The sequence below is a fragment of the Saxophila tyrrhenica genome (genome assembly GCF_035928015.1).
Source record: "Saxophila tyrrhenica strain CCFEE 5935 chromosome Unknown scaffold_8, whole genome shotgun sequence".
In the NCBI taxonomy this organism is placed as follows: domain Eukaryota; kingdom Fungi; phylum Ascomycota; class Dothideomycetes; order Mycosphaerellales; family Extremaceae; genus Saxophila; species Saxophila tyrrhenica.
This window is the reverse complement of record NW_027041740.1, coordinates 801455-824726: the sequence shown is the minus strand read 5'-3', so window position 1 is coordinate 824726 and position 23272 is coordinate 801455. Positions and strand designations below refer to the sequence as shown.

General features: G+C 55.9%; 8 protein-coding genes across 8 annotated transcripts; 3 read left to right on the top strand and 5 right to left on the bottom strand.

Annotated features, from left to right (window-relative positions):
- Positions 1 to 60: 60 nt before the first annotated feature.
- Positions 61 to 6363, top strand: LTR77_005652 (uncharacterized protein; the record flags this gene model as incomplete). The annotated part of the gene is made up of 3 exons (XM_064802895.1): positions 61 to 269; positions 421 to 2976; positions 3279 to 6363. 3 exons carry the CDS (start codon positions 61 to 63, stop codon positions 6361 to 6363), a joined length of 5850 nt encoding a protein of 1949 aa, XP_064659020.1.
- A 77-nt stretch (positions 6364 to 6440) lies between these two features.
- LTR77_005651 (uncharacterized protein) lies at positions 6441 to 7159 on the bottom strand (the record flags this gene model as incomplete). Its single annotated transcript, XM_064802894.1, has 2 exons — positions 6441 to 6712; positions 6760 to 7159. The coding sequence occupies 2 exons, from the start codon at positions 7157 to 7159 to the stop codon at positions 6441 to 6443; spliced, it is 672 nt and encodes a 223-aa protein (XP_064659019.1).
- A 458-nt stretch (positions 7160 to 7617) lies between these two features.
- On the bottom strand, positions 7618 to 8688 carry LTR77_005650 (uncharacterized protein; the record flags this gene model as incomplete). Its single annotated transcript, XM_064802893.1, has 4 exons — positions 7618 to 7928; positions 7991 to 8193; positions 8272 to 8563; positions 8619 to 8688. 4 exons carry the CDS (start codon positions 8686 to 8688, stop codon positions 7618 to 7620), a joined length of 876 nt encoding a protein of 291 aa, XP_064659018.1.
- A 518-nt stretch (positions 8689 to 9206) lies between these two features.
- Positions 9207 to 9787, top strand: LTR77_005649 (uncharacterized protein; the record flags this gene model as incomplete). The annotated part of the gene is made up of 2 exons (XM_064802892.1): positions 9207 to 9218; positions 9338 to 9787. The coding sequence occupies 2 exons, from the start codon at positions 9207 to 9209 to the stop codon at positions 9785 to 9787; spliced, it is 462 nt and encodes a 153-aa protein (XP_064659017.1).
- Positions 9788 to 9869: 82 nt separating this feature from the next.
- Positions 9870 to 11591, bottom strand: LTR77_005648 (uncharacterized protein; the record flags this gene model as incomplete). Its single annotated transcript, XM_064802891.1, has 1 exon — positions 9870 to 11591. One exon carries the CDS (start codon positions 11589 to 11591, stop codon positions 9870 to 9872), a length of 1722 nt encoding a protein of 573 aa, XP_064659016.1.
- Positions 11592 to 12113: 522 nt separating this feature from the next.
- On the top strand, positions 12114 to 15854 carry rhp26 (DNA repair protein rhp26; the record flags this gene model as incomplete). Its single annotated transcript, XM_064802890.1, has 1 exon — positions 12114 to 15854. One exon carries the CDS (start codon positions 12114 to 12116, stop codon positions 15852 to 15854), a length of 3741 nt encoding a protein of 1246 aa, XP_064659015.1.
- Positions 15855 to 18945: 3091 nt separating this feature from the next.
- LTR77_005646 (uncharacterized protein) lies at positions 18946 to 19708 on the bottom strand (the record flags this gene model as incomplete). Its single annotated transcript, XM_064802889.1, has 2 exons — positions 18946 to 19356; positions 19409 to 19708. The coding sequence occupies 2 exons, from the start codon at positions 19706 to 19708 to the stop codon at positions 18946 to 18948; spliced, it is 711 nt and encodes a 236-aa protein (XP_064659014.1).
- Positions 19709 to 22429: 2721 nt separating this feature from the next.
- On the bottom strand, positions 22430 to 23005 carry rex2 (Phosphatidylinositol 3,4,5-trisphosphate-dependent Rac exchanger 2 protein; the record flags this gene model as incomplete). The annotated part of the gene is made up of 2 exons (XM_064802888.1): positions 22430 to 22616; positions 22713 to 23005. 2 exons carry the CDS (start codon positions 23003 to 23005, stop codon positions 22430 to 22432), a joined length of 480 nt encoding a protein of 159 aa, XP_064659013.1.
- Positions 23006 to 23272: the final 267 nt, after the last annotated feature.

Below are 23272 nucleotides of genomic sequence, written 5' to 3'. Positions count from 1 at the left end.
CTCAGGGACATTCCACTCTGACTAGGTACATCACCATCAGCAGCCCGCTACACAGGCACCATGCCGTTCGACGCTGCCAACTACAACTCGTCCGACGTAGAGCCCGACGACCCGCCGCCGCCGCCACGACTGAAGAAATCCGCTGGTCAAGCATCGATCGAACGCTACGCCGCCGAGGCCGAACATGACCGCAACACCTCCAAGACGACGATCAGAAACCTCCAGTTCGGCGGAGGAGGCGCTCCTAGCACGCGGGACCATGAAGCGTTGTAGTACAATCGCTTCACGTACTTCCGTGAGAACACCCTTGGCCAGACGGCCGAGCGACCATTCAATTACGTCCAGTTGATTCGCTTCGTTGAATCAACTCTCGGTAGGTTACTACATGAGACGCTACCACGACACTCGGCTGACTTCTAGCCTTCTAGGCAAACTCACACTGAGCGCCGGCAAGCCTGCACCCAGCGCTAGCTCCATGTGGGCCGGGTGTGCTACGATTATCAGATACGGCAGATGGCAATGGCGGGACTTCTCATGGGACTCTCACGACACGCAACGTTTCCGGACTTTCATGGACCAGCTAATCGCCGACCAACGCCTGATGACGGGTACGTGGCACGAGAAGACCTGGATCGGCTTCGTAACGCTTTCTCGCCTCGTCCGTGACTACTTCCAACACTGGCTCGATTACGGATGTAACAACTTCGACCTTGTCGTCTCCGACTGCTTAGCGATAGTACTTCAAGCGGCGCTGGGCTGCCGGGTAGGCGACGTCGCCCGTACCTCTGGGTACAGCAACCAGGAGGCGATGCGATATGAGCATGTTGAGCTCTACCTTGTAGGCGACGCTCCTACAATGGCGGGGGAGGTGACTTTGGCGGACCTGAGGGCGACGGTCGAGATAGCATATGCCAAGGGTCACAAGATGCAGCACAACACCTCGATGTTCAAGCACCTACAACCTCTACTGGAGAGTGAATGCCACCACGTCTGCCCGGTCACGCTCCTCCTGATCCATGCCCTCAGGCACGGCCTACTTGACGGTGGAGACACGATTCAAGCGGTTCTCGACCACGCCAGCACAACACCCGGCCGTCGTCTAACTTGGAAGTTTCCCAAGCGGCCTGTTCTAGTCGGCAAGGCCGCCGACGGGTGGGCATGCGACCTTGATGTACCAGTAGCCACCTGGCGCCCACTACAGACTATCAAGGCGATGGGTCTGATCTCCGGCATGCTAACCCGCGCTTACACTCACGCACTTCGCCGCGGCGCTGGAAGAGATCTACGTTCTCTCCCAGACCCAGCCGCCGGCAGTCTTACTGCTGAGGACGTCCGCCGCTCATTCGGCCATTCTTTCACGACTGCATTCCACGGCCACACCGACGAATATATCGGCGACACAAACTTCGACCTCTACTCACTACGCGCTCACGAGAAGCCGGTTTATCCTCGAGAGCCCAAGTTCGTTGCGCCTGGGACTATCGACGTGTACCATACTGTACGCGCTCGCCCGACATCTTCCGAGCTCGCGCCGCACCTTTACGACGACGATACCGGACAGCAAAGGAGTAGAAAGGCGGCGGTCGCCCGACTCCGACAACAGCGCTTCGGGGATATTGTGGCGAGCGCGACCCCCGAGCCACGCAGCGGGCACAAGCGCAAGGCGGACGAGCTACCACCCGAGTTATTACCAGCAAACACGCTTGGGTCATCGATGCCTCTCGCCGAACTTTCGACCAATGCCCCAAGGACTCGTAAAGCCGGCCCTTTGACCGACTTGCCGAGCGTTCGAGACAACGCTGACGAGACGACGACTAACCGACAGTTGCTCGATGAAGACTCCCTCGACACGACTACCGTTCAGCAAGCCGACCTTGACCGACTAGCTACACAAATCTTCCTACACGGAGATGGTACGCCTATCGACGACAACGGAACGACGGTACAGGATGATCAGCAAGATGAAAGCGCGAGGCTACTGCTTGGCGAGCTGCTAGACGACAGGCAATCGTCCCAGCGCCCAGACGACTCTTTGGTGACGTTCATCGACCAATATTCGCGGTACAACATCATTTGCTACACCCCTTTTGCGAAGATGTGGGCCACCGGGGACACAACCGCCTTCGATAAGGGCAACTCTCGAGATAAGCCAGCTCCATTCATGTTCCGGTGCACGATCTCACAGTGCCGCGACGAGTTCTTGACGAAATCAGAGCTTACGCACCACGCTATTCACTGCAACGGCGAGGGCCGCCAGAAGCTCAAGAATGACATTGCAGCGGCATGGTCTTTACGGTGGTCAAACATGGACGTTGATGAGCGGGCTGCCCGACAGTGCGACCATGCCGAATGCGATTATGTCGACACGGACCCGGGCCCTACTGTCTACGACGGGCCGACACGCCTTACTGGCCGCCTACGAAGTCACCTCGACCGCTCCCACAACTCGAAGTTCATCCCGAAGACATGCCCACAATGTCCAAGCTCGACAAAAGTGTACCAGACCCGCGACTCGTTAGCGCATCATCGCCGGAAGGACCATAGTGGTCGGTGGCCTACGGCGTGCCGCGTCCCGGACTGTCGGGAGACTGAGCTATTCTCCTCCGCGTACCGGCTAGACCATCATATGCTGTCAGTACACCAGATCCAAGGCGACGCTAGGCTTCAGTATTACCCCCCCAAGTCGGCGCATGTGAAATCGGACCAGCGCAGGCGTCTCAGCGGTGAGCAGCGATCCGATTCTACAGACGCCCACCGGCCCCCAACGACCGCGGGGGGGACGCCCCTTGGTGGCCAGAAAACCCAGTCCCAACGAAAGAGGGCATGGCCGACGACGATCACTTGCTGGAGAGAAGGATGCAGCACGAAGCACACGAACCGTTGGCGAGCATTGCGTCACTTTGAAAACGTCCATAAGCTTCAAACGCAAGCTGCAGAGGCAGAAGTGGACGCTAAGGTGGCGGAGTTGCAGGGAGAGTAAAGTTTATGCTCGGGTTGCTGAGACGAGTTGTGGCGTACGTGGAGCAAATCGGAAGTTCGGCCGTCTTCGTTGTAGCTTCGCCGACGCCTATATTTTAGTTCCGACTTCAATTCGAGACCGTCATACACACCACCTTCTTCGCTGAACACCACCCAAGACATTGTATGCTGCGATATGTTCCCCGACAGACATGCTTGAAAGCATGGCGGCGACTGCATGCGCCGGGCGCGCGATGTCTAGCCAGCGTCCATCTTCAACACGCTCCTACGAGACATGCCTCCGATCACGTGGAGTCCAGAAGCGAGAGGCGTGCTCGAGTTGCACGACTCAGGCATCGAGTTGACCCATCCTCCACTGCACAACGACTACGGTTTCCACAGATCAGAGGACGGCGCGATCCAGAACGTTGGGCGAGCTTGCTAGAGGGTGGCTTGCCACCGCACCTTCGTGACCATACTGGACCGCGTGCCGATCTGACTCCCAATATTGAGGACGTCGCAGAGATCCTATTGGCTGCACAAGAGCCTGTCTACGCAGACGTCGACTTGCTGTACTACCTGGCGGTAGAAAAGGAAAGATGGGACGCCGTTATATGGCTGGTCAAGCGGCTTGTCGAAGCCTTCGGACCTGAAGTGCTGAGAGATGGCCGCCTGCATCACGTTGTTGGGCAGTGGGAGAGTGAGTCTTCTCTAGACGCACTCACTGAAGATAAGATCGCTGTTGAGGATGCCCCTGGCCCTGAAGCAAGTCTTATCCCTTCGGCGCCCGGCCAAGCTACTTTGGACCAGCTTACAGGCGACAAGCCCGATAACCTCAGCCGAGGTGAACGACTTGCTCACAACGCACTTGGTCAAATCTGGCGGAGTCTGGGACACATGGTGACAGCCTGCGCCGACACAGGAATCAAGGCTGAGATCCTCGAAATCATTGCCCATTTGCACCACATGGGCATTATGCCTGCATCTATCTACAACCAGAAGCCATCCACGGATTCGACAAGCATTCAGCAGCCTCCCACACTGAACCTGCTTTCGTCTCGGATATTGATATCTCTCTCGGACGCAGCCTGGAGAGCACACGAGAGGTCGAACAACCGGACGGCTCGTCTAAACAGTAGCCCCGACGACTCATCACGGCCCGCCAAACCCGGTTCACGGTACAAAGTCAACGTCGCTGGGCTGAGGCCGGAGGTATGGCTAGAGCTGATTTTGTGGGCATGTCTGCACGGCGGGTGGATCAAGGAGGGTGCCGAGCTGCTCGATGCATCATATACAGCGGGCTGGAAGCCATTTGCGTGGCGGTCTATGGTGCCAGAAGACAATGGCAGCACTCCAGATTGGGACAAATTGGAGTATGCCTTTAACACTCGTCCACCCTCAGCCATGGATGAGCCGGACGTTCCAATAGAAGCTCCAGTGCACAGGACAATTAGTAGCGAGGTCATCAATGCTTATATTGATGCGTTGGCCAGTTCCACACGGCAGGGCGTTGGTGAGCGAGGGTTGGCCGCCAGCTACGTGATTGAACGCATCCTGACCTTGCAAAAGCTCCTCCGGCGTGGACGACTGTCGCTTGGAGCTGGCTCCTGGGATGCTGTCCTCCTTCGGCTTGCGGATCTCCATGGTGAACGCATAGATCATGGTGTCGAAACATTCAAATCGTTGAGCAAGCTATCACCCAGGATGGGCGCTGAGCTAAGCTTACCGTTCGGACGAGACGTACCAGAGTACGTCTTCGACGGCAGCGCTGCGATCGTCGGACTTCACCATCGAGCACTTCGCTCGCGAATGCACGCCGGAGACGTGCGTGGCGCCTTTGAAGTATTCAGATCACTTCAAGAATTCGCGGACATCAACAAGGAACGGTCGGTCTGGGACTTCACCAAAGACCGGGCTCCCAGGAATCAGGACAGAGCAGAATCCGAGACGTTCACCAGCAATTTTCCCGGCATCGCATACCCTGCATTCGAGATGCAGATACCGCCTACTATCCTTGGCCCCTTCCTTGATCTTGTCATTGATGCTGGCGCATATCAATTCGCGACCTGGATGGTCTACAGTACGGAAATCGACGGGCCCGTAATTCCGGCGCACTTGTATACGGATCCTGCTGTAGCCCCAGCACTCATTCGATTTGCTTCCGAAACGGACGACAGGTCGCTGCTGTCCAAGATCGTGAATGCACGCAAGGCTTTGGCCAGTTATGAGCACCCCTCTCTACCGCCGGACTACCTCCGAGCGTTCTTCAGGAGTCAAGTCGAACGAAAAAACTGGGCCGCAGCGGGCAAGATTTTGACACACGTACACGAGATGTCAGCATATGGGTTGGACATAGGCAGTATCGCTCATGTCACTCGTGCCATGTTACAAGAGTATGGAATCGCCAGGAAGGACAGCGAAAGGACTGTCGATCAAGATCCCAAGACTCTCAACAGCGAGGAAGTTCGCGAGGACAAGACAACCTACCGAAAGAAGAAAGGCCACCAGGACAGTGAAGCTCGTCGAGAACAGACGGTCGCCCAGAACAAGCAACCTTTCCAAGACTTCAGCCAGGCCAGAGACTTATTCACTACGGCGATTCAGATCACTTATGAGCAAAGTCAAGACTTCCGGGATCAAGTGGCTACTCTGCTGATAGTATTGTCTCGTGCTGACAACTACTGGGCTGGGTTCTGCAAGGCGCTCATGCCACAACAGGCGTATTACAGGTGCTACATCAGTACCAGAGCATTCAACGAAATGCTGAAAGGTATCATTGGGGCTTTTGGGGCTGCGAGAGGTCGTAGTGTGATAGATGCCTTCTGGTCCGGCCCCATCCAGGAAGCACAAAGCGGAGATATGCCAGCTCACGACGAGGACGTTGGAGAAGTTCAGATGGCTAGATTCGAGCCTTTTCTTGCCGAGGAGGCGGCTATCCGGAATGTCGTTACCCTTCCGACAAACCCACAAAGCGAGCTTGTCGTCTACGGCGGACTTCAGCCGGACTTGACGACAATTCGCCTGGTGCTCAGGTCCGCGCTCGACGAGATCAAGGATGCGCAAAGACAACAGCGTGTCCGCTCCAATGCACCTGCACAATCTTCGCCTATGGAGGGGATAGAGGCGCACGGTCAAGACAGTGTGCAGTCTCAAGGACTTGAAGCGTCTGCAGCTCTTGAGCCGTCCGCGCTCGAGACCATCGTTTGGGCTGCTCGCAAACTGCTGTCATTGGGCGTGAAAGAGCCCGATGTCATGGAAGAGCTTGAGGCTACGCTATCAAAGCGCGATCTCTCACGACTGCACGACCGACTCGCCGAAACGCTGCGGTTCGACACAAGGAGCGAGGAACACCGGGCTCTTGGGGAATTGAAAGCTGCTGAGCGTATGGACGCTACCAGTCCTTGACAATATGAGCTGGAAGTTCTGGCTTGATCTACTCGCTTCCTTTTCCACCCACATGGCTCACGAACACTGAATAGCGCTCAAGCGCTACCAGGCGATGGGTCCCGCACCATCCAAACCCTCTTGGCCGCCTCTGGGTCATATGGCTGCGTCCACCCGAACTCCTTCATGTCCGCCTTGATGACATCCGCCTGTCGGAATCCGACACGCTTGTACAGGGAAAGGCCGGCCGGAGTCGACTCGAGCGCCATCCGTGCTCCCAGCTTGTCGGCCTGCTGCACGCCCCAGGAGAGCAAAGCTGTCCCCGCGCCTTTGCCTTGGTACTCCGGATCTGTAACTAGGAAGTTGAGCTCTGCTACAGCGTTAGCATCTCCGTCTCACTTTAGTGGACCAGCATACCAATATACGGCTGCCCCTTCAGCCACTCCCTGTTCCACTTCTCCGAATTCACGCTAAAGAACCTCTTCAACTCCCAATTCCCATCGATTGGCCAGTTCGCTGGCGGTGCGCCGTTGGGATCAACAGCTTCATTCTCTGCTTGCTTCTTGGTGTCAAGCGAGAACGTCCACTCGGAGACAGCGACCATCTTCCCGGTCTCATCATCCACGGCTTTCAGGAACTGGCATTCTGGATCGTCGAAGGTTCTATTCTTGTTGGACTCGTAGTAGGCGTAGAGGTCGTCGGTGTAGCCTCGTGGCCATAGCATGGGGATCCGTGGGTGAGAGCGGAAGGCTTCGAGCTCGATGCGGACGAAGAGCGGGATGTCTGAGCGCTGGAGTGGGGAGATGGTGACGGGCATGGTCGCGGCTGATGCTCGTGTTTGTAGATGTACAGTCGGGACGTCTTGTAAAATGCCTTATATGTTGTTCTTTCTCGTCTCGTGAAGAGTCACTGTGTGTGATTCATACTTTGTTGGATGGGGATCAATCTTTGTGTGGAGACGGCGGCGGTTGAATTCCTCCGGTCTGTCGTCGTCGTGAGCCGGTATGCCTCTGACTCCGCCGTTGGCATTGCGAGCTTTTGCTGAAGCAGTCGGGTGGATGGCAGTCATTTTGCAGCTGCCATTGGCCTTGGCAGTGTTATATCGATGATTACAAGAAGAATTGGCACCATGTCTTTGAAGCACGACACTACCTCCTACGTCGAAGGGCAGCGAGAAAATCTTCCTGTTCGTAGCCCTGTATTCATGTATCTATCGTCCGTTCATCTATCCACTGCCCACTCACTATGCTCTCGAAATTATCCTGCATCCTAAGATCAGTACGTCCCATTCAACTGCGAAATCCTCCCCCCATCCAGAACCTGAATATTCCCATTCAGATAACTCCCCGCCGCACTCGCCATGTACAACATCGTTCCCACAATATCGTCCGTCCTACCCAATCTCTCAGCAGGAATGAAGCTCTTGTCAAAAGCTCCCTCCTCCGTGACGTCCTTGTCCGTCTTGCCACCCTGGGCGATCAGACCTGCTGCCAGCTCGGACGGGAAGAGACCGGGTGCGATGGCGTTGACGCGGATGGAGTAGGGCGCTAGGGTGCCGGAGAGGTGTTTGACGATGTGTGTTGTTGCTGTTGAAGTTAGCTCTCATTCTGCTTTTCAGAGACGGATTATGGAGGAGACAGAGACGTACCGGCCTTGGAAGCAGGATACGCCCCGAAGTTTCCAGGCACCCTCAAGTAGCCGGCAATACTACTCGTAACGATGACTTGACTCTTTCGTCCCGGACAGTTTCCTTTCTTGTTTCCAGCGTCCAGTAGTTCCAGGAAGGCAAAGGTGTTGAAGACCACCGCCACGCTGTTTGTCTGGAAGGTCGTGGTCCAGTCTTCCGTCTTCCTTTTACAGACAAGAGTGGCCTGTCAGCACACATATAACACCCTCACTACTGGGCAGAGAGAGAGAGACAGTACTCACTGCTCAAGCGCCTTCCTCGCATACTCCTGCACGCTAACCTCCGTACTCTTAACCCCAATCGGCGGCGGCATCGTCCCGCTGTTACAGCACAGCAGGTTCACGAATCCAGTCTCCTGCTTGATCTGCTCTGCGACCTCACACAAAGACTCCTTAGACGTAACATCGCCAACTAAGGGCACGATATTTGGTGAAAGCTTAGCAGTCTCGTCTAGCTTCTCCTTCCGCCGGCCGACGACGTAGACTTTTGCTGCGCCGTTGGCGGCGAAGGCTTCTGTCATCATGCGGCCGATGCCTGGGATGGGTGTTAGTAGTCTGGGCTGTCGTTGTGATAAGGGAGATGGAGTCACCGGTGCCGCCGCCTGTGATGCAGACGACCATCCCCTTCACGCTGAACAGATTGGTCGGGCTGGTCTCCATGTTGGAGTTGTGGATGATGGAAGCTGGTGGTGATGAATGAAGAGGTTGTGGGCGACGTAGTACGACTTTACTGCAGCGTTGAGCGGGCAGCAATATCACGGTTGGATTACTTCACGAAGGTCTGCTCCCTCGAGGAAAATTGTGTGCATAGGCGTAAGTTGATCATCTCTATCAGAAGAGCTGTCCTACAGTGTTATCAACGGCGCTGGGCAAGCTGGATACATGTAGGTAAAGTGATCTGTCGCAAAGACCGAGCTGTTAACCCGTGGAATCCGCCTTACGTATCACCCTGTCCACTACCTAACGCACCCGGCCGTCGTTCCTCCTGCTGTCGTGAAACCATGGAACCCCCGTTGAAGTATGCGGCTCCACTGGTGCTGTTCTGCTGCCTTCTCGCGCGCCAGTATAGATCACCGACAAAGCAAGGGAGTCTCAGCCGTAGGCGCAGTCACAGCGTTCCAGCAAATTGGGTAATGCATCGAGCGCAGCACGAGCTGGTTTGCCTATAGGTATATAGCATGGCTCGGAAAGTAAATGATGCATCGTCCTCCATCGTCCCAACATGTCCCGCATCCTTCTCCAGGGCCTCAAAGCCCTCGGCCTCGCCTCTAACACATCTGCTCGCACACCATCCAGCCCTGCCGCCTAGCAACGGCGAGGCAGAAAGAACAGCGACAAAGGATTCCAACCGCAGCCGAAACCGAAGAAAGTCTACACCTCCTCCGGCCTGGTGATCCCACACTACAAGTCCTGTAGCGAAGTCACCTTCCCGAAATTCATCAACCACCTTCGTGCCCAGAACTTAGACCGCTCGCCACCGAGGCAGCAGGAAGCAGTAGAAGCGCTCGAATGTGTGTTTACCGTGGTCATAAGCGCGAAGGATAGGCGGAGGGCGAAGAAGACGCGGAATGGCCGGACTGAGGAGGGTGACACCGCGCGGCTGGATATGGAGTATCTGAGGCGAGGGCTTGCGGAGCACTTTGGCAGGGAGCGAGGAGCTGGCGAGGGCGGCACAGGAGCAGCAGCAGCAGCAGCTGAAGCTTCCACCGCGAAGGAGCCGAGCGAGGATCGTCCAAAAGGGAAGAAGAAGAAGCGGTGAATTGGCCCGGCCTCTCTGTGTTCGGGGTCGCGACGGTAAAGGTCAGAGGCGATGAGTTCTCAGGACATTCGAGGACGAGAAATCAAGCCCTCCCCCTCCTCGGCCCCTTCCAATTCACCACCCGCCTCTTCCGATGCATCTCCGCCATCTTCCAGCGCACATACAACATCACGGCGTCCTTGAACACCACGAACAAACAACCTCCCACCAAACTCCTCCCCCACTTCTCCTGCAGCAGACCTTTCGCCACGCTTCGACCTCCACTCCAACTGCGCACGACCTTGGGGGTGGTCCAGGAGCTGGGGAGCCAGAATTTGAGCAGTTCGCCGCTGACGCCAGCGATGGCGGGGAACATGAGGGCGCCGAGGACGGTTTCTGCGATGGCGGTGGGAGAGAAGGAGAGTCGGCGTTCACCGATGGGCTGCTGCTGCTGTTGTTGTTGTTGGGGTTGTTGGGGTTGTTGCTCTTGCTGCTGGGGTTGCTGTTGCTGGGCCTGTTGCGGTGGTTGTTGCTGTTGATCAGGGTTTTGCTGAGGTTGTTCGGCTGCATTGGCGTTGTCGTTACCACCCTGCTGTGGCTGGTCTTGAGGAGGTGGTTGGGCTTGTTGGATAGCCTCTTCAACGGCTTGTCGTGCAGCCGCCGCATCCTCAACCTCGTCTTCATCTTCCCAGTCGTCCCATATCCCACCATCAATCCTCACCTCAAAGACATTGTCGTCGTCTTCTCTAGGTCCCATGTTTCCCTGCTGTCCACCTTCCGCTCCTTGCTCGCCATTGCCACCCTCTGCATTTCCCGCTTCTTGAGTAAGCCGAGGCTGTATCTCCTTCAACCACTGTATTTGCTTCGGCATCAATACCCGCCGATAGAAGTAGTTGTACGCTGAGCGAATGTAGGGAAGTGTTGCGAATGCCATGCTGGCAGAAGGTGGCCAAACGGCGAAGTCGCCCGTGTCTTGCATCGAGTTGGCCTGTGACGCAAAGAAGACGATCGGTAATACAGGCAGCACTGTGTCGGCAAGCGATGTTCTCGAAAGCACGAGTATGGGTGTGATGAGAGGAACACCGACGTATAGACGCCAGTGCTGGAAGTGCACGAGAAGGGCCTCGCCCACTCGTTCGAGGATCTGTCTGCGAGTCATAAACCTCGTAATCTCGATGGGTGCCCGGACGTTGTTCAGGACGAGCGGGCGCAGTATCCGGTAGCCATCTGCTGCGCCAAAGACTGCGTAGATGCTCTGGACACCCCATGCCATGGAAGAATGGTAGACCGTTCCAAGCAGTATCGACAGAGCAGCAGGCGTGACCATCTGTCCACCCAGCCTCTCTACTCCGCGCACCGCATCGACGACCAAATTGCGTGGCCTTGCCAGCTTGATCTCCGTCTTGCACTGTGGACACTCTATCTTCGGGGCGGACAGTGAGTCGTTGTGCCGCCGGTTGTTGGGGGCCTCCATGTCAGCTATCCAGTCCAACAGACAAGCCTCGTGAGCGACCAGGGCACATGGGCAGGGATTCCGCCATGGCGATGTTTCCGGCGTGTCCTCTGAGCTGTCGGAGAAACAGATCCAGCATTGCTTCTCTTCTGGCTCCCCTTCTGAGGCCTGTGGATTCTGAGGCTGCTCTGAGTCTTGAGCCGGTTGCGAGGCAGCAGCTTCCCCGGGCTTGTTGAGGAAGAGTGTTTGGGAGTCCTCCGAACGTGTCCGAACTGGCGATGGAGAAGGTTGATGCTGCTGCTGTGCGTCGGATGGCTGATCGGGCGAGGCTCGGCGCGTTTGTGAGGCTTGACGTGGTGGAAGTGAGGCCATGGTGAGCTGCTGTCAGGCTGAGGTGGTGGTGTCTTTGTTATCGCATCCCCACTTTCAGGCGGAGTTGACAACACGGTACCAGAAAGCGCCGTGTATACTGTGTGTGTGTGTGTGAGCAGCCTCCGAAGTTCGTCGTGATGTCGCTGTCGCTGTCTGCTTTCATGGAGAGACGCCAATCGAACGTCGACGCATAGCGCCAAGCTTTCTCGGATCTCGGCAGGCAGATAGAGTTCACCCGCCGATCAGGCACGTGCGTCTCGAAACACTCTGGAAGCGCGTCATACCAGACAAGACAATTGCAACTTCACCTCACGCTTGCGGCTACTTCCACATCGACGTACGGGGAGTGTGACGAACAACGGGGAAACAACAAAGGGGGACACTGAGTCCAACACACCGACATCTCACCTCTCACCTCACCGGACATGCAGGCTTCGAAACGATTAAGGCGATGAGTAACAGCGCTGCCTAGCATTCACCGGCTTTGTGCTCTTGCGCTAGTCCTTTGACACGGTCACCGTCATGGCTTCACCTGGAGAAGCAGCACCGGACAGTGTGGTCCACGAAGAAGCCGTCTCGCCACCACCGGCCAACGACAGCACCGCAATGGAAGCAATCGATGCGAGTCGACCCGACGAAAAGCCTGCCGCTACCGAAGACGACGCCGTAAACGACAGCGACGAAGCAGCACAGCTTGCCGATCTCGGTGCCGGCGTACGCGATCAAGATGACCTCGAAAGAGCCATCGGACAGCAAGCGGATCAGCTGTTGATCGAGCAGGCAGACGAGCGCGACAAGAAGCGTCTCGAGAAGACGCAGAAGGACAGAGATCGTCTACTCGGGCAGGTGAAGGCTCTTGAGAAGAAGGTGGGCGATTTCGGCGTGGGTGCCATCGCCAGGAAGAAGCACAAGGAGGAGATCGAGCATTACACAGCACAGATCAAGACACTGGATGTAGACTTGGAGCAAATACAGCGACGCATGGCGGAGCGCGCGAAGAACGGAGAGGAGGCAGAGCAGCACAACACGGAAGATGCTGCCAACAAGAGGCTACCTGGCGAGAGCCAGCGTGAGTTTCTCATCCGCACGGGCAAGATCACGCCCTTCTCAAAGATGGGCCGGCAGTTATTGAAGACCTCATCGAGTTTAGGAGACGTGCTGCTGGACGCTGAAGAGGAGGGCGATCAGCCGGAGGAAGATGTTGAGGCTGCGGAGCAGGAAGAGGCTGGAAAGCCTGGTCCTGTGTCGCATCGCAATCTACTTGCGCCTGGGTTTGAGCAGGACGACTCTTCCGCGGCCGTCAATACCGCTGGTGACACCGATGGTGATGCAGAACTAGCACGGAAGTTGCAGGATGAAGAGTTTGCCACTTCAGGTCGGCCTACCAAGCGAAGGAGGCTGCAGTCAACGCGGCAAGCGCGAGCTGCATCGGAAGACACAAGCACGCCGGCCGCTGATGAGTCCGATACGTTCGAACCTGACCCCGTGGACGCTGGACCAGCGAGTGACGAAGATGCGATGCCAGACGGCGAAGAAGTCATCGCTACAACGCCGGGCATCAGGCGCAAAGGCAAGGGTAAGCGGTCGGCGACGAAGCGAGCAGCTGCAGAGTACGAGGAAGAAGATCAGGAAGATCTCGCTGGTATAGATGATGGAAACGAGCAGGTATACCAAGCGCGCCTGCAGAGCTGGGTGAGACGGCGAAGCGCTGCGCGGCGGAAGGCCAAAGGCCGCCAGGGTAGCGCTGAACCAGACGAAGCTGTTCCTGAAACGGAAGATGATGGAGAAGAGTGGACTATGCCGCACCCGAGCCGGACAGATGCGGAGTTTGAGGGTGGATACCGGATACCGGGCGACATCTACCCCTCGCTTTTCGACTACCAGAAGACCGGCGTGCAATGGCTGTGGGAGCTATACTCGCAGCAAGTCGGCGGCATCATCGGCGACGAGATGGGACTAGGCAAGACCATCCAGGTGATAGCCTTCCTTGCCGGCTTACACTATTCGGGAAAGCTCAAGAAGCCGATCATCATCGTCTGTCCGGCCACAGTGATGAAGCAGTGGGTCAATGAGTTCCATCGCTGGTGGCCACCTCTGCGTGTTTCGATCCTGCACACGTCTGGTAGCGGCATGCTTGATGTGAAGCGAGAAGCGCGGATCGAGGATGAGCTCGAGGATGACAACTACAGTCGGCGCAGCACACAGAGCAAAGGCCACAAGTCTGCGAAGCGCATTTTGGACAGAGTCGCCCGAGACGGCCACGTGCTGGTGACCACTTACTCCGGCCTTCAGACATATGCTGAGCTACTGATACCAACGGATTGGGAATATGCTGTGCTGGACGAAGGTCACAAGATCCGGAATCCCAACACAGCAATCACTATCTACTGCAAGGAGCTCCGCACTCACAACCGTATCATTCTGTCCGGTACGCCAATGCAGAACAACTTGACTGAGCTGTGGAGTCTGTTCGACTTCATCTTCCCGATGCGACTTGGTACGTTGGTGAACTTTCGGAACCAGTTCGAGATACCCATCAAGCAGGGCGGATATGCCAATGCTTCAAACCTGCAGGTCGAGACGGCGATGAAGTGCGCGGAAACGCTGAAAGACACTATCTCGCCGTACCTGCTGCAGCGATTCAAGGTCGATGTCGCCACTGACCTGCCAAAGAAGAGCGAACGGGTACTCTTCTGCAAGCTCACGAAGCTGCAGCGTGATGCCTACGAGTGGTTCCTCGCCTCTGAAGAGATGAAGTCCATCATGGCCGGCAAACGACAAGCGCTCTACGGTGTCGACATCCTACGCAAGATCTGCAACCATCCGGATCTGGTCGAGCACCGGACATTGTCTAAGAAGAGCGGTTATGTCTACGGCAGCGGTCACAAGAGCGGGAAGATGCAAGTCGTCAAAGCCTTGCTCGAGACTTGGAAGAAGCGTGGCCATAAGACGCTGCTGTTCGCACAGCACCGCATCATGCTCGATATCTTGGAGAAGTTCATCCAGAACATGGATGGCTTTCGTTATGTGCGCATGGACGGCAGCACCAATATCAAGGATCGACAAGACCTGGTGGACGACTTCAACCGTGATCCAGACCTGCATGTTTTTCTGCTCACTACCAAAGTCGGTGGTCTTGGTGTCAACTTGACTGGTGCGGACCGTGTGATTATCTATGACCCGGATTGGAACCCTTCCACAGATGTACAAGCCCGTGAGCGAGCCTGGCGGCTTGGCCAAAAGCGTGAGGTCGAGATCTACCGGCTCATGACTGCTGGTACAATTGAGGAGAAGATCTACCATCGACAGATCTTCAAGCAATTCTTGACAAACAAGATCTTGCGGGATCCGAAGCAGAGGCAGACATTCCAGTTGAAAGATCTGCACGACCTCTTCACACTCGGCGACGCTATGCCTGACGGACAGACTGAGACCGGCATGGTCTTCAAAGGCACAGAAGTCCAGCTTTCAAAAGGCCGAGAAGAGCGTGGCCTGCCCACACCACCCGAGGATCAGACTGCATCGAACAGACCACAATTCGACGATGTCACCGGCATCTCACGACAAGAAGAGTTCCGCACCGGCGACGAAGACGACACCGCCGAAGGCCCTGCGTCAGCCGAGGCCTCCACCAAAGACGACCGCATGCTCTCCTCCATATTCGCCCGCACCGGCGTGCAGAGCGCCCTCGAACACGACGCCATCATCAACGGCCGCAAGACCGTCCGTGCCGACCCCGAGATAATCGCCCGCGAAGCCCGCCGTGTCGCCTCCCAAGCCGCCAAGGAGCTCCAGCGAGCCGGCGAAGTCGCGCGAACGATTCCAGCAGGTGTACCGACATGGACGGGCGTCGTGGGCTCAGCAGGACGTCCTGAGTTCCCACCACCTGCTTCTCGCCGGGGTGGTGCATCCGCTCGCGGCCGCGGCGGTCCCTCTTCTGCAAGCGTCCTTGCGAACCTCGCTGCCCGCCAGCCCGTCTCGTCCCCTGCAGCTTCGTCTTCGCGCACCGCGAACGCGCGCTCAGATCGCCACCCCAAGGGCAAAGACTTCTTGATCCTGATACGGGATTACTTGGTTGCGCAGGGTGGCAAGGCATACACGCAGATGCTTATCGATCACTTCAATCGCTTTTGCCGGACGGAGCAGCGCACGGCGGAGTTCAAGGAGATGTTGAAGGCGATTGCGACGTTGGAGAAAGGCGGGAGGGGGAGGGGGATGTGGGTGCTCAAGGAGGAGTATAAGCCGGGGAATGTTGCGCAGTAGGTGGTGATGGTGGGTGAGGTAGGTAGTGAAGACTATCTTATCATCACTCTCTCCCAAGTCCTACCTCCTATGCATTAATTGTTCCCGTTCCAACGTTGTTGCTGCGGGCAGCCGTGGTTCTGAGAAGCTTGGTAACGGTAAGCTTGTCCATATTTGCAATCCCCTTTATATTGCACATTCAAAATTTGTGCTTCAAGGGCAACGTTCCGTCTGCCTCACATGTCGGTGTGCAGCTGAAAAACAGCACCCTTCATGGTTTACTCGGTGCGCATTGCGTTACCTAAGAGAGATGTAGCTACCTCGCGACTCGCTGCTGGTGAACTCTTTTGATGCTCTTGTTTCGATGAAATATTGGGCCAAACGAGTTTGCGCCTGTGACCGAATTTTTGGCTGGCATTGCTGAGACTTGACTGCTTGGAGAAACCTATCGTCGATATCCGAAGGACTTGGTATAAAGTTATTGGTCCAGCCCTTGATCTGCGTGGGCCATGAGCATGATGCTAAGTACCGATGTGCTGCCTTGTCCTGCCTTTTCAGGCGTCGATAACACCAAAGAAACAACAATCATGCAGTATGGACGCACCGGCTCTTCTGCTGGCACTCCACTGCTACCGCCAGCTCCATGGGTGTGCGGGATCGCATCTTTGCTCGTCAATGCCATCCTTCCAGGCTATGTGAATGCCCAAGACATTTGTTTTCCACAGCTCGCCCGCAATATTTGCTCGGTCATGGCTCTTCAAATTGGCTATGCTTTGCTTCATGTCGGGTTCTCCAACCGGTGGGATTGCCGCCATACCTGGCCGCTCTGGCTGTTCTCTTCTGAAGGCCCAATCTTGTCTTCTCAGTCTTCGGGCCATCCTCTTCAGAAGTTGTCATTGGGGGATCGCGGCTGAGTAGTGGATCTACGGTCTAGGATTGCGCCTTGGAGTCTTAAAGCTTGTTCACTCCAGTCAAGTATGGCTGCCCCGTGTTGGACTATCGTAGATCTTCTGTCGCAACGATGTCGTCTTCCTGCTCAAAGGGACCATTCGACCGCTCTTATCGTCGATATCAAGGCAGGCCGTCATCGAAGTGAGTCGTCAGGCTCCACCGTCCGACATGGTTGTCATGCGTCAGACCATGGCAATGGTGCAATCGATTTTCTGTTTCTCGACAACGCAAAAGCCGCTTGCTGATGGTCCGGGAGCCAGGAACGCCTTGCAGCTTCCTTGGTGTACCGAGAGCCGACTCGCGGTGTCAGAGGCTCAGAGAGGGACATGTCCCGGTAATCTGATGTGGTCGATAGGTACTGGGAGGCTTTGGAAGGCTGCGTTGCCTTGAATCGAGGGTGCAAGCGTTGTCTGTCGTCAAAGGTAACTGACAGTGCTACTCGAGCAGCTGAATCCGTCGTTCGGGCGCCTTGCCTGCTGCTGAGCACTGTTCGTGGTTCTTCGTGCTCTCAACATCAATGACCGCCTGTTTAGCATCAGTTGAGCATGTTTGTATGCAAGTCACGCGACCCTCACACAGACAGCACCACAGCAACATGCTGCTGGTCCAATAGCTGGCTCACTGACCTCTGCTTGCCGCCTTGTTGAACATCAACAATGATCAAGCTGCCAAGGACTCATGACAAAAACCTGCTAAGCATCTCGTAACAGTCCCCGAAACGTCCGCTACAGGACCGAAGGGCCCTGACCTCGGATCATACGAGCCTTGCATCCTTACCATTAGTTCAAACAACCCTCGTATGGACGGCAACCATCCGGTGCCTCGGCGAACCGACCTGGCGGTTCTGATATGGCTCAGGGGTTTCGGAGCCGCGGAGGCGATCCACTGCACCTGGTACTGCGGAGCGAGGTCGTGGTTGGCTGGGGTCACCGAGTGATCGGGAGATCGGTTGCGGCGTGGTCGTGTCAGCAGTAGGCTCTTCGGAGCTTGAGTGTATTCTTGGATGAGTGATCGTTGCCCGAGAAGGCGTCCCACAGGGCGGTGAGCCTGTGAACAAACTGTAGAACTGCTTGTACGAGTAATCAACTTGAAGCATTTTGCGGCGTAATAGTGAACGCATTTCCTCCTTCTCCCACTATCCGTGTAACCAAAGCCATTGCTGAGGTAGATGTTGAAGCGTCGGTGTTCTCTGAATCGGAACTGTGAACCACCGAGCAAGAGGACTCGCGTGGGCACAGTCCGAGTGGCTTGACTTTGGTTGAAGCTGCCACACAACGCTCTCATTAGTGTCAAATTCCACAGAAGACGACCACGCGGTACTTGTGGCGTCTGGAGGGACGCTGTAGTGCAGTCACGCAGCAAAGTACGCGAAGGCGCATGAGCCCGACGTAATGCGGTTGTCGTTCCTCGAACTCTTCTCGATCGTTGGTAGCCCTTCCCGAGGTCCGTTGGGCCTTGCAGCGTCGGCTACATTAGGTTGCGAGTCGTTGGTGGTATGATGGGTCTTGATGGGAATTGATACGTGATGGGCCTCGAACCGACTTCAGCCACTTCGTTGAGCCCGATACCACAGCGCTCTACACTTGACACATCAATACGAAGCCAAGCACAGTCTTGACGACGCCAGACAGGCTCGCTCAGCTACCGGACAGACATCTTGACACATCTTGGTGTACGTCGGTGTCACCCGTATCACTCGGGGCCGAAATTGGCCACCCTGATGAAGTCAACATACACAGCGAATTTGTTGATACACGCACCTTCATTGATGAGCTCGTCGTGAGTGGGCTGGTGATCGGAGGCAGATATGGGATGAAGATGTGAAGATCGGTATCAATAATCGCTCTTGGCGCTCTGGCCATTGAATACTAAGCGAGAAACTGCTTCCATGTGAGATACCGCTGTCGTTGCTGTTGCACCCTCCATTCTGCTGTCGCATGGTGTGACGTTGACTCCGTCAGCACGCTGTTACGAGCTCCCAACCGACACTGCACCTCGCGATGCTACCACAGTTTTAACGCACTTCCATCTTTCGAACAGGATATCGCAATGCATTCCACCCATCCATGAATGCCATTTCCCAGAACGTTACCTTCCTGACAACAATGACCCGTGGCTTCCATAACTCCGTGATGCGCCGAAAGCGATGCCGGGAAACGTCCTACGACACTGGCTTTGCATCTGCAGCGTCGTCGCTACGTCGACCCAAGCCATATGGAGAGGATTCCGGCCGAGCTTCGCTTGCCTGCGCTGCAGCGGCTTGCAGGTGCCTCATCGCGTCGTGGGAGCCTTCGTTCCGCATCTCCATGCGAAGCTGTTGCTCTACATTGGAAGAAGAGTCGGTAGAGCCGCTAGGCGGAGGCTGCGAGCCAGGCTGGAGACCAAGGTGAGATGGTGCCGGAGGCGGCTCAGTCTTGTTCTCCAGGAGCCGGGATTGCAGGTTGAGGATGTACTCGCGAAGTTGGTAGTTCTCGTTCTGCAGGCCGCGGAAGTTTTGCTCCATCGTCTGGAACTCCTTGACCTGCTCCTCGAGCTTCTTGATGTAGCCCTCCTTGCGTTGCCGGAAGGCACGCTACATTGCTGTTAGCTCAGTCCGAGCGAAGGACTATAGTAGAGACCCATACCTGCGCCGCTCTGTTCTGAGCAGCTCGTTTGCTGGTTGATAGCTCACGCTTGCCTTTGTTGCGCGCGTCAGGACTAAGACCCTCATCGCCTGCACTGTCGCCGCTCATACCGAAAGCTTGCTGGTTTCCAGAACCTTGGTCGTACTGTTCATGCGGGCTCGCAGAATCCGATCCGTGATATGGATTGTCCTGTGAGCCCTGCGCAGCGTTTGAGGGGGGGTACGGGGAGGGACCAGAGGCAGAAGCCCCCGCGGCGAGAAGCTGCTCACGCAAGTCTTTAAGCAAGAACTGTGTCAGCATGGTCGGAGAACCATGTTTCCGCAGTAAAAGCGGAATCGAGAGTCAAGGAGTGGGAGGGAAGGCGTAGGATTACTAACTCATCTCCAAAGGGCGGTCCTGTACAGACAGCAGAGTCAGCAAGGTGGGTACTGCTTTCGGGGTGATGTACGGATGGACGGGTTGCGATTAGGGCCTGATGTGCTGAGCCAAGCCGTACAGTGAGCTTACCTGAGCGACGGGCGAGTGCTGCATAGTCCGGCAACTGGTTGCCCAGCAAATATATCACAGGAAGTAGCGTGCAGGCGCCGCGGTTGTTGCTTGCGGACTTTACGCCTGCGTGCGCTGTTGGGGTCTCCCGGCCGATTGGTGATCTCTAGACCATGCGCCGCCGTTGTCGACTGGGTATGACAATTTATGAGGATTTGTTGGTCGGTGTCGTGGGAAGTGTCGCCTTCAGCACTGTGCTATTAGTAGTGGTCCCAGCCTCCGGCGAGGTGGCAACGGCGGCAAAGGCGACCTGCGCGCAAGTGAATCAGCGATATCCTGTGAATGCCATGCTGCTCTGCGACTCCATGTGGCATGGTCGCTGTCGCAACGATGCGCGCGTAGTATGGGAGGGTGGTCGCCTACCGAGCAAGCTGTAGAGGTCAGTTTGTTTCTTACTCAGCGCTGCGACTCAGCGGAAGCGAATTGTTCTCGGAGAGATCTTGCGACCGTACGGGACCCAGCGGATGCTTCGGGCTGTGGGGACAAAGGGCGAAAGCGGCCTTCCCAAATCAACATTCACTCACTTGGCGAGCTGGGTCTGCAACATATCTAAACACACGCGGACACGTGAGACGTACGCCGCTATCTTACGTACACAAAGCCGCACGTACGGTGTTACCAACGACATCCCAAACCCGGATTCCCACGCGATCTTCTCAGAGGGCCTCTTGTATGGAATGCATTTCAGCCACTCCGTCCGACGGCCCCGGTGTTCTGTACAGCAATAATAGTGTTTGATGACCAATCATGGCTACATACGCACGCTGGTCTAACTTGCCTTCCGGACCGGTCCAATCTCATACCGTTCAGACCGGCTGCACTTCGGTATCGTATGAGAGTATTCCAGTTCCCCCAAAGGCAAGCTTTTCAACAGCCCGTATGCCTTTACTCAGCGTGTGGACGGCGGCGAGCCAGGCCTCGAAATACCTAGATGGCCAGGGAACCCCAAAGGTGCGGCGTAAGAGCGGGTGCCTCCTCCTCAAACACTGCGGCAGCGTTTGAATTATTGAGGTACCCATAGTATGCGATCCGACAGCCCCAGCGAAATGCCATGGGCGTACCCCGGTGAATTCACAAACGAGCTATGCGCGGCGTTAAGCACCACGCTGAAGGTGACTAAAATATTACAGCATCAAAAAGGCCGCGTCGAGCGTTCTGACAAGGCACATTCGCGGCCGCGAGCCTGGGGATGTGGAACAGGGGCGGCCTACTGTTTACTCGTTCTATCACATTGACGATTAGTTGTGGGACACACTGTCCTCTCTCTTTGACTACTTCGCTACAGTCTTGCTGTTACTTCACTTGGTGTGTAACGAGAGTTTCTACTGCTTCTCATCAAGGGAGCCCGGCTCTCCTTTCACACGCACTTTTGGCTTAAGCGATATCGCTCGTCATTGTCTCCTCGTCATGGGCCGGTTGTCGCTCTCAATGATCTGCAGCCATTGGTCGATTGAGTGCCCGCTGCCCATGTGACCGCAATGCTGCATGTACCTGCGACATGGCCGGCGAGGTGTCGGCGTCGGTAGCGATTCGTCTGACACCCTCAGATGCAGGAGACTATCCATGGGCGAAACCGGGGAATGGGGAGTACACGTGAGAATCTTATGCAGACAGCATGGAGAAGGCGTGATTACAATTCATCCAAGCTAGGTCGAACAGCAGCTAGCAGCGGCCAGACCAGTCTCACTCTCCGCATGCCTTTCAGGGCTAAAGGTATAGATTCGTGCGATGCACCCGTCATGACTGTCAGCAGTCTCATCACCACCTACTCAAATCATCCAGACCTGACACCTCATTCACCACAGGTGTCCACAGGCACGCCCTTCGGAGCACCGAAACTGCTAGTCGTACCCATCATCGGTCGTAAGCAAAAGATTCCTCCAATCGACGTGCGACCGTTTGCAAAACGAGGAGCTTGGAAGGGGATACGGTCGTTTGAGCAGAGCGTGGCTCGCAGCTAGCAGCCTGTCTCTGCGAGAGGACTGTGGACGGCTTGCCGGGCCGAGAAGATACTATGGCCTGATACGGACACTGTCGAACAAGATACAGAGGCGACATCGTATCGAGATAGCGTAATATATCAAACGCGCATGGCATGCCGCACAGGTCCGGTGTTGGAGTGTCCTGCGATAGCCCAAGCTCGTCCTAACCTTGGTGTACTTCAAACAGCCTGTAGAGCCGAAACCAATGGCTTTGGAGCGAGATGGATGCCAACGCTCGTTTGTCGTCAAGTGGGAAGATACGTTTCTCTGTTGGCTTTCTTCGGCCTCGGGTGCGATGTGTCTCAGGGCGGCAACAGTGGGCCGGTGGGCCGATACTGCAGTCCTCAGCAGCATTGTTGATGGTGATGAAGACATCCGCAAATCTTTCGATACTGCCCAGTGTTGAACCAAATCCATGAGACCAAGGCGTCCGCCTTCAAACGGCGAGCCATCAACCGCGGGGGTTTTACAGCATGCATAGCTTCAAAGTCGGCTAAGCCGACGGTCCAGTGAAGAACATAGTCCGATAGTATCTGGCTTCCTCGATGGACTCCAGGATATCAGCTCTCGCTTCATGCTTTCCAGCCTTCTGTGGGCTCCTCTTCAACACGTCTTCCGGCGCCCATCGACGGGCAGCTTCTTTAATGGCGCTCACATCAAGGATGCGATGATGTAGATACCTGATGACTTTCTTCCAGGGTTCTAAAGCCAGAAAAGCTTTATCGGCGTGAACTGTATTGCCAGCGAGGAGTGCTTTCCTTCGCTCAGGCACATACTTCTGGACATATTGAAGCAGTTCTTCTGCGGCCTGCTCTGCTGTCATGGAAGATGAGAGGCAAGCTTGAGTGAGTCCACTGGCACCATGGTGGTCTTTGCACCAGTCTCCCATGGCGTCCATTTGCTCCTGCGAATGGTGAATGACGGCTTCGTAGCCGTTCTCATCCAGCACATTCAGCTCGAAGTCGGTGATGAAGCAAGCCAATGACATTATGCTGTCCTTGGAGGTGTCGAGGCCTGTCATCTCGCAGTCGATCCATACCAGCGGCTCCGTCGATCGTGATTCCGGCATGATGGCTTGTGTTGTTTCTGATTAAAAGGTCGAAATGATCCTGTTGCATGTGATTCTCGATATTGCATTACGTCACGCGTCGCTAGCGCGTTTGGCCGGGGTCGACCTCACGTCTTCTCGATAAACAAATTCTGATCCTGACCAACAAGTTCATGTCCTGGGTGTAGCCTCATATCTTTGTTCTGTACAAGTAATCGTCCACGCTCATGATGCCCCCCAAGAAGCGAACACTTGAAGAAACTACTCCCAACATTGAGCAACAGAGAA